Here is a 16,585-nt window from a genome sequence, read left to right as displayed (position 1 = left end):
TTCAATCAATGTTGTAAATCCCAAAGTTTATAATATCTCCCGATATAAAATCTTGTGTCATGTTGTGGTGATTTGATCTTCATTTTTTTATATTGATTGTCGTATCTCCGATATTAAATACGAAAAACAGTCACCATAGATTCACAATATGCCCCCGTAGGTGTTCCAGGTACAATATGCCTCCGCAGATGTTTTGTACAACATGCCCCCGTAGGTGTTTCTGGTACAATCTGATAAGAATGACCAGTAGATATTTCGGATACAAATTTAGTTGTGCCATGCGCAGAAGAAACCCTCACAGTAGCATGGCGCCCCGTCCCAGGTACAACATACCCCTGCATGTGTTACATGAGAATACACCAGTAGATGTTCCGGGTACAAATTTGGTTGTGTCGTGCCCGGAACAGCCCTCACAGTAGCGTGGACACTCGTCCTAGGTACAGCATGCCCCCACAGGTGTTCCAGGTACAACTAGCGCCCGCAGGTGTTCCAGGTACACCATGAGTAGAATGCACCCGTAGATGTTCCGGGTACAAGTTTGATTGTGCCGTGCCCGGAACAGCCCTCTCAGTAGCGTGGCAGCCCGTCCCATGTACAACATGCCCTTGTAGATGCTCCAGGTACAACATGCCCCCACAGGTGTTTGAGATACAACATGATGAGACACTGATGTCCAGCGTCTTTGAGGACACGTGACCGTTCTACGTTTTCATGTCTTCGTGTAAATAAATGCGTCTAGAGAGCAAACTGTGGCAGAAGTAATATAATGTGAGAAATTAGCCATTGATCCAAACTGGGTTCACTAGTAGAAAATAGGGCTTTCGTTTGGGCCTGGCCAGCCCATTAGTCCCGGTTCTGCACGAATTGGGACCCATGGGGTGCATTAGTCCCGGTTCGTGAGCTCAGGGGGTCGGCCGGGGCCTCGTTGGCATTGGTCCCGGTTCGTTTCGACCCATTTGTCCTGGTTCTAGGCACGAACCGGGACCAATGAGCCTCGCTCCTGGCCCACAGCCATTGGTCCCGGTTCATGGCTCGAACCGGGGCAGAAGGGGGAGCTTTAGTCCCGGTTCTAGCCACGAACCGGGACAAATGAGTTGCCTATATATACCCCATCGCCGCAGCAGAGCACTCCATAGTGCTCTGTTTTTTGCCGGCCGGCGAGGGGGAGGGCATTGGGTGCTCTAGCTCACCTCCTATGCACATAAGGTGTTCGATGAAATGCCCGAGCCACACTAGTTAAGCTTTCTCCTCTCGAAGCTCGACCTCCGAGCTCCATTTTTTCCGAGATTTGTCTAGGTTTATATTAGCGGTCCGTCACGCCCCATCCCCGTCTTCACCGCTGTCGATGGCCCGCGCCGATCTCGTCGCCGGCACCACGGTGGTGAGCCTCTTGTTCTTATCTTCTTTCTGAAAGAAAAAATTCATACTTTACATAGATACTTGTCTAATTTTCTTACTTTTGACACACATAATTATATATAATGCACGCACATGAACCGGCAATGGATGTACGGTGATAGACACACCTCCGATAAAGAATGGGACGGCAGTGGTCCGCCGGCAAGCTCGTTCTGATCCTAGACGCAGTACATTGGAATCCTGAAGCACCACCACGAACGCTACCGCGCGTGCACCTGCGGTGCGGTAAGGCACCACCCTGTTGTGCCAGCAGCCAACTCCGGCGTGTCAGCTTAGTTATCCTCATCAAGCCACAACCTTGATGTCTAGCTTCCCAACTGGTAGACGGTTCCCTTTCCCCCGGATCAATGAAGAAGGGAGAAGTCAGTTGATTCCTCCGAAGAACCGGAAGCGAAGCGCTATGCCGGGGCGAGGGGACGGGAAAAGAAACTGATCCGAAGAAAGATATTGGATAGATCATTGCGTGTGCGTAGAATTTTTTTATTTTCCATGCAACGTTCCCAACACTTAGTAACATCAAGAATTTGTCATAGTTATTGGCTTTGGCCCACAGTTCAGAATCATCTAACACTTTTCTGTGCTCCAGTTTTGGGCCATCATATTTCCCCGAGAATCAAGCGAAAGGAAGAGGAAAGTAAAATGTTGATACATGCTCTGTTGCAAGTGTTTACGTCGCGCGGGTTGGTTCAATCTATCTAATTTGGGTACACAACAGCTTATTTGTAAGAAAACTCAAGAACACACTTTTGTAATTTGTTGTGTAATATGTTGATAGATCTGTGGTTGGGGAGCAGACTTGGATTACAAGGTTTCTCCTTTCAGCCCACTTGCTTGTTTGTTAATGTCCATCTTTTAGCTATCATGCAGAAACTTTAATCTATTTTGCATAATACATTTCTTCAGAGAAACCGTTGGTTGTGTGCAAAATATATTTCTTCAAAAAATGTGTTATTGTGCAGAAACTACAATGAAGTTGTCGGGGAGAAGATCCAGTGAACTCAGCTACACCGAGTTGGGTCAAAGTGATTGGTACGTTTTCCTGATCTGCATCCTATCTTAATATATTTCTGTTAATAAGCACATTTTGATACTTTGGAGGCATGTCATATAACTATCAATAATAAGGTATTATTGCTTTTGTACATATTCAGGTCCTTCAAACGGTCTATTGTGCGTCAAAAGTCACATTCATCCCTGGGAAATTCCACCGCAGCCTTGGTCGTTTAATTCTTATAGTTCATCTCATTCAAAATCAATTAGTTTTATAAAAAAAAGTTAATCTATTTTAAGATTCATAGAATTGTGCATTGTAAAGCATAAAGTAAACACAAATAATGGCAATTCATTTAGGAAAAAAATTGGGCAATTATGGTACGGAAGATTCTAAAACAAAGGAGAAGTGCTTGTGTTTTGAGGTTTGTGCATTATGCTTAAGTTCAACCATGGAGTCTTCTACATTGTACATGTGTCAGAATCTGGTGGAATGTAGATGATATCCAACGGCCAGTAGTGCTCGGATTTGCCATCTCTGCACCGTCGGATTGGCTTTATCTAACGACCATCTTTCAAAATTATTCGCACACTATATAGGGGTATAGATTTGTATTGTTTCTAAACTGAAAAAATGATGCCCTCTTGTTCACCGATTATCTATGAACTGAAATGATGCCCTCATGTACTACATTGGTCTTTCATATGCTGGTTGTGCACACATGGCATTAGCTTGTCCTTTTCTACTTTATTTGTTCAGCTCACTAGAAATGGAAATATCGCCTGAAACTTTTATGCACATGGTACCTTCGATCTTCAGTTCCTTAATATATCTGGTTAAGCTTACCTGCAAAGGTTATCATAAACCGTAACTATCTAACATGCATTGCACTCTGACCTGATGTAGTAATTCGTAACAGCAGTGCCACGGTTTAGTTCAGCATGGGGACCAACTAGCTCTACAATGTCCACTCCTACTGGTCTCTGACCTGTCAAACAAGAAGACATGGTGCAGCTAGCTGCTGAAAAGGAGATGACTATAGTCCTCTTGACAACGAAGACGAGACGCGGCAGACCAAGCCTTTGCGTTCTCCAGTCGCATGCACAAGGAGTTCCGCAAGATGGCCAATGTTGTTAAGAACCAGGTCACTAGCAACCAACTACTACATGGCTGACGACCAAACCCGTAATTGCAAGACTTCAGTTTACTGCAACCTGGTAAATGATGAGTATAATGAATGATGCGCTCAGCAAACTGGTTGTGCGAGTAGGTTCGACATTTGTACCCCATGACTATGTTTCCAGAATTGATTGGGACATTCCCCCTTTTCTTTAGAGATGAAGGGAACATTGGCACCACATCTATGCCATGCATGCGAGCATGATTACTCACTATACTCATGTTCGTTTTTGCTTATGTTTTTCAACCATGTATATCATTTATGTGTGTGAACATATGGTGTCCTTTTAAAAATACATATTGTTGTGCATCGATTTCTTCATGGTCATGCCTTCATATATTTTTTCAAAAAATTCATAATATCAATGTAAAATTTATATTCACATGACTTTTCGTGGGCAAGGATTCGAAAAGGATTTGGTCCATAAAATCGTTTTAAAAAAAATTCCCTCAAATATTGTCAGTTTACTCATGATTGCCAAATATGTTCACTAAATATTGCCTCTCTTATTTTAGCACACTATATATTCTTATTCATTGTTCTCTAGAACGAATGATGATTTTTTACACGATAATACGTGTGTTGCACGTGCACATTTACTAGTTTAACGAAAAAAGATATGCACTAGAAATGATATATTCCACGTGTTGCTACAGAATTGCCTGCAATTATTTCGGCCAGACTTAGTTAAATGAACATTAGTATTTCGATTAAAAACATGAGAATTTGAAACTGTAATTTATTTAAATTGTTGACTTTTCATTTTATTTTAGTTGTAGGATATCATATATCCTACATATAACTAAATAGTGAACCTCACAAATCTATTTATCTCAATATGCATGCATGCCACCTCGACATGCAAGCATGCATGAGAAAACACAACGAGCACGCCAACATGCATAGTCAAAGACCCACCTCAATAAGATTAATTCAGCAAATCATATACTTCGTTCGTTTTTATTTACTCGGCATATTAGGTTAGCCTAAAGTCAAACTTTATATACTTTTAACAAGTTTGTAGAAAAATGTATTAACATATACACCATCAAATCAATACCATTGGATTCATCGTTGCATATATTTTCACATCATATAAATTTGTTACTGTAAATGTTTATATTATTTTCTACAAACTTGGTGAAACTTTATAAAGTTTGACTTCAGTCAAAGCTAATATGTGGAGTAAATAAAAACAGAGGGAGTATTGCGTAGTCCTCATATGATTAGAATGAATATTTTTTTTTCTAGAGCCGTGTGGGGGGTAAAACCACAGCTGGGCTGGAATAACAATCTGGGGGCCTGCTGACGTGCCAAATGCGTCAGGGTCTGGCCCATTTCCTTGCGCCGATCGCTTCCATTCCCCCCGGTGCGCTCCTGCCGTCCAGGCAAAGCGTCGAGCACATGGCGCGCGCCCTCCTCCGCCGCCGCGGCGCGCTCTCCTCTCTCCTCTCCGCGGCCGCCCCCACGGCGCCCAGGCTCGTCCCGTCACTCTCCTCCGCCGCCGCCCTCGCGCAGCTGCGCTCCCCGCTCGACGAACGCCTGCTCCGCCTCCTGCGCTCCGAGATCTCCTACGTCGCCGACCGCCGCCCTCCCCACCAGGTACCGCCCCTCTCCCCCCCACTCCTCGCCCCCTTATACCGCACGTGATCTCCCCGTCCGATTCGCCCGCCGTCCCCTCGCAGCCGCCGACGAGCTTCAGGTCGTTCGCCGTGGAGGACCGCCCGGGGGAGCAGTGGGTGCGCCTCCGCGCCGCCCGCCGAGGCCCCGGGGCCGGGGAGGAGGCCATCAAGATCGACGCCACCTTGTTCGACGGCGTCGCGGAGCTGCCCCCCGACGCTTCCCTCTTCAACCGGGTCGAGGCGCTCGAGCAAGGGCCGCGCCTCCACCTCAGCCTCATCGTCGAGGTGGCCCGCGCCGACCGCGTCCTGGGGTTCATCTGCTCCGCCTGGCCCGACAACCTTACCGTCCGCCACGTGCTCACCCTCAGGGGCGCCGGCGCCGCCACTGACGACCGCGGTGCCCGCGACTTCACGTACGGTCTAGTTTTGTTCAGTCCATTTTGGCTGTGTGCTATGGTTTTCTGTGCTTTCTGAATATTGTTCTCTGTGGCTGACCTCGAGGCGCAGGAAGCTGGAGCCTGCAGAGAGGGAGGCGGTGAAGAAGTTCCTGCAGGAGAGGGAGGTGGATGCCGAGCTCGCCGAGTTCTTGCACGACTACGTTGCGAATAAGGAGAAGATGGAGATGCTCCGGTGGCTGAAGACAGTCGAATCATTCGTCGAGAAGTAAGCTAAGGAGCTGAAGGCTTGTTAGCAGGTGATTTTTTTCATCCTCATACATATGTTCAGAGTTATGGAGATGAATGGGGCGACACAATGTTGCGAGTTCGAGAACAAATTGAGCTTCAGATAGAACTCATAAGATAAGCTAGTATTTAATGCACTTTCTTGTAGTATGGAAGCAAGCTCGCAGGTAGAATTATATGTGAGAGTAGTAGTAAGGAATGAGCCATAAACGTTTCGTGAGGTAAAAGAAGCAACAATCCATCTTGTAGTTGGTTATTTTCAAAAATGATTTGGTCTTGTGGCTACCTGTGACAAGGTCTGCAAATCGTCTAAATATAGAGATCGATGAAGTTCATGTTTGCCAGTTTCCACTTTCTGAAGTGTGAAAGGAGTGTTCTCAGTGCATGAGCTTTATTTATCTTTGTCAAATGCTAATATTTTACACACTGAACATTTTGCCCCTTTTTCCCATTTCACGGAGGACCCTAAAAGGGAGTTAAATGGGGGAAGCTGATATAACTTAAAAAACACTACTACAGTTCCAGTCGGTATGTGTTTACATGAACGAGAGAGAGAGAGCAAACATACGCAATTTTGATTACCTGCAGGATTTAAAATCTTATCTATGAACTTGTTTTTTTTAGCTACAATACAGCAGGAGAGGCTTCTATTGCTTACTTAATTTAATAAAAATAATGTACACTGTACAGTGAGTTAGCAGAAAGGCTACATAGACTGGAGGGGAAGGGGGTTAGTGCAGAAAACAAACAACAAAGAAAAAGAAATTACAAGAAGATAGTGGAGATGAAGGTCTGAGGATGCCAATCTTAAGCATAGCAATCCAGGCCTGGACAGAGGGCTCCACACTATCATCAAAATGATAATTGTTCCTTAGTTTCCAAATGTTCCAAGCAGCAAGGATAATATTACCTCCATCCCAAATTAGTTGTCTTAGATTTGTCTAGATACAGATGTGTCTAACACTTCTAGATACATTTGTATCTAGATAAATCTAAGACAACTAATTCGGAACGGAGGGATTAACTTATTTGAACAGTGGGTGTGGCCAGGCTCTAGCCGAAGAATCAAACATGTCTTGAAGTGACAATGAGGTATCACTGGATATGGAACACATTCCAGCAAACAGTACTGAACTGACAGGTAAAGAACAAATGTTTGCTAGTTTCAAGCTCACCAGAAGGGCAGAGTAAACAAGTGATCATCGCCAATATTGAAATGTCTTTGACAGAGCATATCTCTTGTATTAACTCTGTCCATGAGCATTAGCCAAGCAAAAACCTTGTGTTTCATGATACATTTTTGACTTCCAAATCATGGTGATATTACCTGGGTGGATTAATCTCTCTGAAATACTCCCTCCGTTCACTATTGTAAGATGTTTTGGGTATTTCAATATGGGCTACATACAGACTGAAATAAGTGAACAAACACGTAGTACTTATAGACTTTATGAGCTTTATAGTTGACATCTCCCAACCACAGAACCCAATCATCAAAAGACATAGGGTTTAGTCCCACTTGGTTAATCTTTATCTGCAAGGAATCTAGTTCTGCTCTGGCTTCAATAGAGAGAGGGAGAGCAAAATTTGCATCTCGATCCCATGATATTTAAACCACAACAACATGACCCAAGGGACATCAGCCTTAAGTATGAATTTACGAATAAACTCGAGAAGAAGGGCTTGATTTTGCACTTTGATGTTTAAATCCCCAGCTCCCCTTTCTGCTTCGGTAGACATACTAGCTCCCAGGCAGCTAACGAATGAGAGCGAGCATCACGATCAACCACCTTTCTCCACAAACAATGCCTTCTAGCACGATCAAACAACTCAATCACCTTGATGGGAAGCTTTGACAACACACATGGCAAATGAAAGGAGAGACGACAGAGCAGAGTCGATAAGCTGAACTTTTCCTCCATAAGAGAGCCAAATGGTCGTGCCCATGGGACGACGCTCAGTGCTATCAACCAGTGTTCTCACAGTTGGTCGCGTTGTGGCCAAGGGGAGGCAAAGATAGGTGAACGGCATGGTTCCAACTTCCAACTTGACAGCCCAACACATTAGCCAGATCAGAGGCCGCATCAGCCGCAACATTGATAGGAATCAGCGAGTTACTGCAGTTTATTTTCAGACCTGTAGCAGAGGCGTGTGTATCAAGCAGGGCTTTGACAGCCTGAAGATTGGCCCGGTCCGCAGGCAAGATTTGGATTGTGTCGTCGGGCTTATTGGATGACCGGATAATCTTCAGAGGCAGGTTGGCTGATTGGGAGGCGCAAGTACCCCTCATGCCAAGCTTTGTTGACTAGAGATTGAAGCAAGTTTGCTGCCAAGACAAATAATAACGGAGACAATGGATCACCTCGGTGCACACCCCTGCGGCATTTGAATTCATTGCCAGGCACACCATTCAACACAAACGAAAACGAGCCTGAGCTCAACAACATATTTATCCACATGATCCATTTGTCATTGAATTCTTTGTGCTTTAGCGTGTTTCAGATAGAGGAGTGCTCCATCGTATCGAACACTTTCTCAAAGTCGAGTGCAGAATATAACAATCTCATGTCCAGAAGCTTTGCACTGATGTAAGTACTGAAAGGCCCAACGCAAACAATCCTGGATCGTGAGATTCTTGATTAAGCCGTGCTGGTTGCGATGAACTAGTTTGAGAATCCAAGACTGCAGTCTCCCCCGCAAGAGTCTTGGTCAAAACTTTGAGCACATGGTTCAGCAACGAAATAGGGCGAAAATCATTGACCTTCTCCGGCGAAAATCATTGAGCGTCCGACAATCCAAGGAAATCTTTCCCTCCCAAAAGTCAGAGCATAACTGATAAAAAATTGGTTTTTTTAGAACAAACTGATAAAAGTCTGGTGCTATGATATTCCAGCAAACCTTCGAAAATTGTCCATTAAACTCATCGGGCCCAAGTGCTCTGATCAGCTGGAATAATCTTAACGACCCTGTCAATTTCAGCTTGTGAAATAGGGGTTGAGTGGATTTCCAAACCAGGCACCCTTTGAATTATCTCAGCCATATCGAAATCACAAATCAACTCTGTCAAAACCCCCCTTCTGTTTTTGAAACAAGAGTAAAACGCCACAGCTTTATCTGCATAATCTTCCACTATTCCTCCATCATCAAGAGTAAGTGAGGGGATCGTGTTGCGTCTGTATCTCTGTCGCCCTCGCATGGAAGTGCTTTGTAGTTTCTTCTCCCAGCCCGACATAACGATATGTGCGACGTTTTTTCCAGTACGCATTTTGGTACCCCAACAACTGAATGATGTGTGCTTTTAGTAGGACTCTGAAATTAAATTCAGGTATAGCAAGTGGCCGCAACTCCTCTAACCCATCCAGTGGCAAAAGTGCCCGGTTGGAATTCTCCAAAAGCAGACTAATTTTGGAGAATGATTTACTCCATTTCTTCAATGCATAACGTAAACATTTGAGCTTTACACCGATCGTAGTGGCACTAGAAGAAGAACGAGTTGGAGCATTCCAAGAATTTTGCACCAATTCTAAAAAAACCCGGGTGCGATGGCCAAATACTCTCAAACCTCAACAGTTTACTCATGGGAATAGAAGTTTCAGTGGTTAGGACACAGAGCAGGTGAGACATAAGACAGGGGTTTGACCACAGTATGGGGGAAAACTGAGATCCATTTTGTCGAAAAGAAAAACCAATCAAGCTGCTCAAACAATCGAGCATCCCGATTCATCCATTTTGTTACGAAGCGCAAGTTAGTTATTTTCAGAGTTATCTCACATTCCAACAGAAAATACTCCATAAGATTGACTCCACGACAGAAGTTCAGAATTTAAATAGAATTCGAATACACATTTAACACAATAATAAACTAAAAGGGCACTGAAGAAGATCTTGCGTGACGATTTACTGAGAAGAAGTACCATAACATCCGCTTGAAGCCTGGAGAAGCTTTGGCGCCGAGAGCTCCTCAGGAGGAATACCACATGCAGTAGAGCCCAGCTGTTGAATCACTTGGATAGGAGCGTGGGGGGATCTATGAACTTGTAGCACTTGCATCTCTTAATAAAATTACTAATAGGAGTAGCACAACTCACATATTGGTTCTATTGGTGGTGTCTTTGTGCACTTGATGTTTGGTGTGCTTCAACGTCAAAAAAGGGCGCGTATGCAGGGTGAACACCGGGTGGTACACCAGGCGGTCGGGGTCCGACGTCCGCCTCCGGCTGCTGCATCCATCTGGCAGGGATCTTCCGCTTGCGCGGAGGGTTGCTGAGCCCTAAACCCCCCGTCAAGCCCTCGGCAGACGGTGCGTACCTGTCGTACACCGTGGCATGCCCTATGATAAGCCAGACGGCATTCATGAACTCTGCTCCGGTGCTTAGCTTCTTGGCGTGAGACTCCTCGCCGCAGTGGTGGCTCGCGTAGCACAGCATCTCCACCCACACGCCGGCGATGACCTCCAGCATGTCAGCAGCGGACAGGTGCCACCTGTTCCCGTGTAGCATCCCGGCGAGCCAGGATCCGTCGGCATAGACCGGCCTGTCGCCGACGTCGTCAGCAGCTTCCTCGCCGATGCCGTAAATGTACTCGCGCCTCGAATCAGCCGGGAGCTGCCTGTCGGCTATCTTGCTGATGATCCCCGGTCTGGACAGCTTCATGGTGCTTTCCTTGGTGGCCTTCAAATTGACCCACCACACCATATCATAGTACTTCAAGTTCTCCTTGTACCGGCCAGTGCGAACAACTCCGGGCAACAGGTAGGGATGCACCACCATGAGGAATAGCATGTGGTTGGAGAGCACCCTTATGCTGTCCCGGACCTCCTTGTCGGGGTCAGGGTCAGGGCCAGGGCACATGGAGAGGTAGAGATCGGTGGCGATGTGCCACACCATGATGCTACGGTCCAGCTCGGTGTCGTCGGCGATCCGCGTGAGATCCTCGTACATCTCTTTCTCCTTGAGGATCCACCTGCCCCGTGCATTCCTCAGATCATCTATTTTCCTCTTCCTGATCTCTGTCAGCACCAGAGTCTTGATGGCGTCGGAGACGGGGGCGGTGCTCGAGTAGTGCATCTTCTGCCATCGGTCCTTAAGTCCAATCATCTTGGCGATCTTGCCTCTCAGGTGGCCGTCCTTGTTGGCATCGGTGCAGAGGTCCAGCAGGTTGTACTGCCCAAGCGAGTCCAGGGAGGCACTCCTCCTTGCTCCAACCTTGAGCATCCGGCGGAGGCGCATCACCGTGCCGCAGAGCCAGTGCCATCCCCGGGCATGGTAGGACGCGCACGCCCAGGAAGACCCCGCCGCCCTGAGAGAAGACGCGAGCTCCAATGCCATGGCACCGGCGAGCAGGACGTAGGTGACGGCGACGTCAGCCCTGCTGTAGGCCTCCTTGCTGCTGAGCTGAAACAGCACGAACGCGGCGACCACGGAGAGCGGCGCGACGATCCGGATGCACAAGCCGTGCCAGGTGTGGAGCACCGCCGCCTTGGTGTAGAGTATGTCGTACAGGAGGGAGAGCTCCATGGCGGCCAGCTGGAACACGTAGTTGCCGCCGTTGAGCTGGATGCCTTGCCGCATGACTTCGTACTCGGACTTCTGCATCACTGGACCATCAGCCAGGAGGCCCTTGCAGAAATTGAGCATGTGGTGTGCACCCAGCAGGACCTCCTCCGTGTCCAGCCTCTTTGCCCCCTCCCTCCCATGGTAAGGACCACCGGTGGCCGATGACTTGCCATTGTCATCGAGGGAGCTTTTGATGCTGTCGATGCCGCCGCGCTTGAGCGCCCACGTCCTCTCCCCGTACTTGAGGCAGCCGGTGGCGAACATCAACGCGGCGGCGGCGAGCAGCGTCCCGGCCGGGTTCCTGCCGGGCGCGACGAAGAGGTACATGACATAGATGGCGCCGAGCACCTGGCCCGCGAGCGTGAGCAGGTGGCGCAGCCAGAGCTGGTTGTCCTGGTAGGCGTAGGCGGTGATGGTGTCCGGCCCGCCGAGGTGGAGCAGCAGGAAGGGAGCCCAGAATGGCACCATCCGCATCTGGTGGTGGTCGCCTGGACCTGGAGGGGTCCTGCTCCTGCTCATGGTGATGGACATGTGGCCAAGGGCGTAGATTGCGGTGTAGTCGGCCATCAGGTACGCCAGCCAGAGGAGGATTCTGAGCACACCCGAGGCTTCGCGGCTGCGCCGGATCCCTGCACAGCAGAGGAGGATGGCTTGCAGGGCGAAGCTGAGGATCACCAGAGTCTGGATGTTCCTTTCTTCCCAAAAGGATGCTAGCCCTCCACCCATTGCTCCGCTCCCACTGAAACTGTTGGATACACATGTAAATCAAATGCAAGTTAAATATTGAGTGTGTACTGAACCTCCTTGTATAACTGCAAAAATGGCTAAACTGCTTCTTACAAACTCTGGGCCACTGGAAATGTGTAAATAATGCAAATGCATGCCATACGGAGAAAAGAACCCCGTGGTTTGAAAAGTTGCAGCAAATGTCGACAAACCAACATGAATGTGACAAAATGATTTCTGTTTTTGTTCAAGAAATCAAAACTTTCTATAGTAAAGAGGATTACGATTTGTCTTGAAGCGTCGGAATATGTTGTTTTTGTTTCAAAATGTAAGAGTCAATTTTGCAAAGCTACTAGAGACAGACAGTTTAACAAAAGAAGAATCATAAAACATGGCAACTCCTTAGAACTTACTCTAGAAGTAGAAATTTACAGCGACAGTAAGCTACGTACTGTACTACATTAGGAGAGAGCTTCGTAGATAAACTCGTAGTAGTAGTAAGCTAGTAGTGGAAGATAGATCTCCGGTGGGTCACTGGGCCACAGGGCCACAATGGAAGAGAGCTAGTAGTAGCGTAGGAAGAGAAGAATGGAGGGGGGGCTGGTAAGTTGGGCCCTCACCTCGAGGTCGGGGCAACGGCGGCCGGCGGGTGGATTGGCGGCGGCGAGGTGCGGATCCGGCAGGTCCTTCCTCAAGGCAGCGAGCTGTAGTGGCCAGCCGGGGTGGGTGGGGAGGAAGACGAAGACTTGGTTTTTCTTGAAAGAAAGACCAAGACTTGTTGCTAGTCATGGCAGCAGCAGACAGTGTGTCGGAACGAGCAGCTATATAGCTTTTTTTTTTCTTTTTTCTTTTTTTTTTTTGAGGCAAGAGCAGGTATACAGCTGGCTTCTCCTATTTGAGCGGTCTTTTTTTTGAGCGGCTCTCCTATTTGGCGCGCGCGCTAGCGACCTTTTTTTTTCAGATAACGTGTTAGCGACCTAGCCCGTACCCACTCGAGCGCCCGATTCTCTATTTGACCGGCCCATTTTGGGTTTCTTCCCCACTCGACGTGTGCCCATACCGTTTTTTATTGTTTTTCTTATATGACTTTTCTTTTTTACATTTACTTATTTAAAAAAAATTGTTTCCTGTTTTTCCCTTTTTTAGTTATTTATTTTATCTTTTTATTTCAAATTTATTCGAACATCTTTAAAATTTTGGACATTTTTTTCAAAATTAAGAAAATTCATTAACATTTTTCACAAATTCGTGCACATTCCTTCAATTTATGAAATTTTAAAAAAAATTGCAAACTTTGTTTTCAAACTCGTGAACATTTTTAAAATCTGTGAATAATTTTTCACAAATTCACAAACATTTTTATGAAATGCATGATCTTTTCCAATCTGCTGACATTTTTGGAACTGATGGAGTTTTTTGAATTTGGTTACAGTTTTTGAAATTCATGAACATTTTTTGATTTTCTGTGAATATTTTTCTAATTCACGAAATATTGTTCAAATTCATGAACATTTTTTAACATGCAATGTTTTTCAAAATCATGAACGTTATTTGATTTTTTGTGAACATTTTTCTAATTTGCGAAATTTTCTTAAAATTCATGAAAAAATAATACGCAACTTTTTTTCAAAATCATGAACAATTTTTTGATTTTCAGAACAATTTTTTTCAAAATCAAAGAAATGTCCGCGCACGCCTGCACACCCGATTGTTGCTCCCACTCGCAGCCTCGCCGTCATCGTCGAAGCACGACGCACCGCCCGTTAGCAGCTTCTCATTGTCGCTGGTTGCAACATGTCGGCTGGTCGCCGGAGAACCTCCTGGCTCACCCGCCTTGGAACACCAACGCTATAGTCGAGTGGTCGCACGAGAATGCCTCACCAGTCCCAGCAAAATGCCTCGACGGTCACAGGAGAACGCATCATAGGCCACATTAATGTCCCTCGCCATCGGTCTAGCAACCCCGAGCACCGCCGACTTGGGTGCGGCTTTTCTGCAGCCTAGTTCCAGTACCGTCAACTGCAATTTCCCGCTTCTCGCCCGACCAGTCATAGCACCGTTGCAACATCCCAAGGTGACGATTCCAGCACGAGTGGTCGCCGGTTCTAGCTTGCCGCAATCGACGTTGCAGCATCTAGTGAGTGCAGTTCCAGCTTTGTCGTCCTCCTGTTCCAGCTTTGTCGTCGGCCGATTCCAACAATTTTTCACTGCAGTTGTAGCAAAGATGTCGGCCGGTTCCAGGACAGGGTCACCGCGTCTCCAACATCGGGGTCATTCGTCTCCAGCTGCGACGATTGCCGATTGTAGCATGATGGCTTGCCGGTTCCAGCACGGTGCCTGCTCGGCCTGGACTCCTGGAGCTTGGCCATAGGGCATCCCCTTTAGCCACACCATGGGCGTTAATGGGTCCCCCATCGTAGCCCTGTGGGGTTGCCGCAGCAGAACCAGATGTGGTAACAACAAAATGGTGTTGGGAAGAATTGCTCGCGCCCGAGTGGATAACGTTCAACATTGTTGGTGGGCGGGGCCTGGATAGGGGGGGGGGGGGGGGGGTGTGGCTCTCACACGTGAGCGGGCGACATGGTGCAATAAGGAGCAACGGATCAATGTGGATTGCATGACGGGCGCGCTACTGGCGAAGGTTGAGGCCGATCGACCGAACATGGTTGTTCTATAATAATAACAGTAACAAATTTCAACTTGGTAAACAAACATCAACTAAACCTTAGTTAATTATACCAACTTTTATACTTAATTAAGAATTCACATGCATCCCACATCAAATAAATAATAATAGACATATCAATTCATATGGGTCTCTAACACTTAAATTAAAATATTTAACTGAAATTCTAGATGAAAGGCTGATTGGAATCGCCAGGAGATAATATATGATTATCTTATCTACAATCATCATATATATGATTATCTTATCTACAATCATATACCCCTAAAAAAAATCTAGAATCATACAAGCAGGGTGGAAGGAAATATACTACGTTTGATACTCTAATAATAATCCTATAACCAGAAGCACCACGAGAAGAAGAATGCAAGAGTTCATGCTATTGCACATATATAAGCACCTCATCCGAGACAAGTGTTGTTCATAACTAGAAACAGTCACCAAATATAGATAAACTAGTAAACAAAAGTATGCACGTGTAACGTGTTCATACCTTATAATGGATGGACTGAGAACAACTATACACAACTATACGTCGAAAGATTTCTCTATCTTATTACTGAGGCATACCTTATCAATACATAATTGAGCTCTAATATATAGAGCTTGGTAGACCATCAGGTCTCTTGCTCTCGCACTTTTTATTCCTTTCTTGCACAACGCTAAAGTAGCAAAAGAGTAAAGAAGCATTGAATTTGGAGGATGCGTTTCTTGCAATCAGAGCAAAGAGTGCAAACTAAAGATGGATATGCTTTTCTCAATTCATTGCTTTAGTTTTGAGCGATCTTAGTTGAATGAAGTTGAAGGTCCTGGACTATCTAACTGTTCAATTGTTCATCATTGCCATATTTTTTTACTCTTTTTTATCCTGTAACTACACTAAGCCACATCAATTTTTAAGATAATAGCCAGGTAACACATGCACCACAGATCATTGACAAGGTTGACGTTAGACTGAAGGCAGCTAACTGCTGAAGTTAAAGGAGCATCTGGACACCATAAACTATAGCTGATGTTCGACAAGTCCTAGGTAAGGACATGCTTAGTGGTTGTTTGGATGACGGGAATTAGACAGATATTTTGAAAATCGAGTTTTTAGAGGATATTTTAGGGGTGGGGTGGGGTTGGGGGTTGGGGGGGGGGGGGGGGACAGTTTTGCTTCTTTTTTAGAGGTGGCGGTGGCTCCCTGCAAATGAAATAAGGCCTGAAGAGCGTGTGGACGTGTGTCTCCGGCAGATCTCATGCGTTGTTGGTCTTCAATGGATCTCCATAGATCCAGTCTTTCATTTTGTGTGTCTACAGATTGGATTCTTACGATGTATGCTTCTCTTCATCAATGGTGGTTACTGTTCTGATGTGGTAGTCCTGGTAGGGCCTTAGCACTACAAGTTTCCGTCTATCTATTGAAACAAGTTTTGCTCGACTCCGGTGAAGGAGGACGATGATGGCGGCGCGCCTTCGCCTTGCTCGAGTGCTTATAGTCGTCACTTGGTGATCTACGGACCTGAATGAATTTCTTGTTATTTACTAGTGTTTCTTGTACTGCTATGACAATTGATGAATATATCTAATGTATTTATTGCAAAAAGGACATTATTTGGAAATGATGTAATCAATAAATACATGATGGTTTGCCCCGCCACTAATGAAAAACCAGAACCCAGTTATCGTTTTTATCAAAAAACACTAAAAAGAAATGTAGATATCTCACACAATCGATATC

At 46.0% G+C, this 16,585-nt stretch overlaps 2 protein-coding genes across 2 annotated transcripts; one reads left to right on the top strand and one right to left on the bottom strand.

Moving 5' to 3' along the window:
* Positions 1–4,892: 4,892 nt before the first annotated feature.
* Positions 4,893–6,235, top strand: LOC109736062 (uncharacterized protein At2g39795, mitochondrial). Its single transcript, XM_020295284.4, has 3 exons — positions 4,893–5,192; positions 5,276–5,625; positions 5,720–6,235. The coding sequence occupies exons 1-3, from the start codon at positions 4,908–4,910 to the stop codon at positions 5,877–5,879; spliced, it is 795 nt and encodes a 264-aa protein (XP_020150873.2). The 5' UTR covers positions 4,893–4,907; the 3' UTR covers positions 5,880–6,235.
* Positions 6,236–9,645: 3,410 nt separating this feature from the next.
* On the bottom strand, positions 9,646–12,959 carry LOC109736090 (uncharacterized). Its single transcript, XM_020295314.4, has 2 exons — positions 12,797–12,959; positions 9,646–12,195 (listed from the first exon to the last, which is right to left on the bottom strand). Exon 2 carries the CDS (start codon positions 12,174–12,176, stop codon positions 9,993–9,995), a length of 2,184 nt encoding a protein of 727 aa, XP_020150903.1. The 5' UTR covers positions 12,177–12,195; positions 12,797–12,959; the 3' UTR covers positions 9,646–9,992.
* Positions 12,960–16,585: the final 3,626 nt, after the last annotated feature.

This window comes from Aegilops tauschii, chromosome 5, assembly GCF_002575655.3.
Source record: "Aegilops tauschii subsp. strangulata cultivar AL8/78 chromosome 5, Aet v6.0, whole genome shotgun sequence".
Taxonomy (NCBI): domain Eukaryota; kingdom Viridiplantae; phylum Streptophyta; class Magnoliopsida; order Poales; family Poaceae; genus Aegilops; species Aegilops tauschii.
Note: the sequence above shows the minus strand (reverse complement) of the source record. Positions and strands in the feature narration are given on the sequence as shown.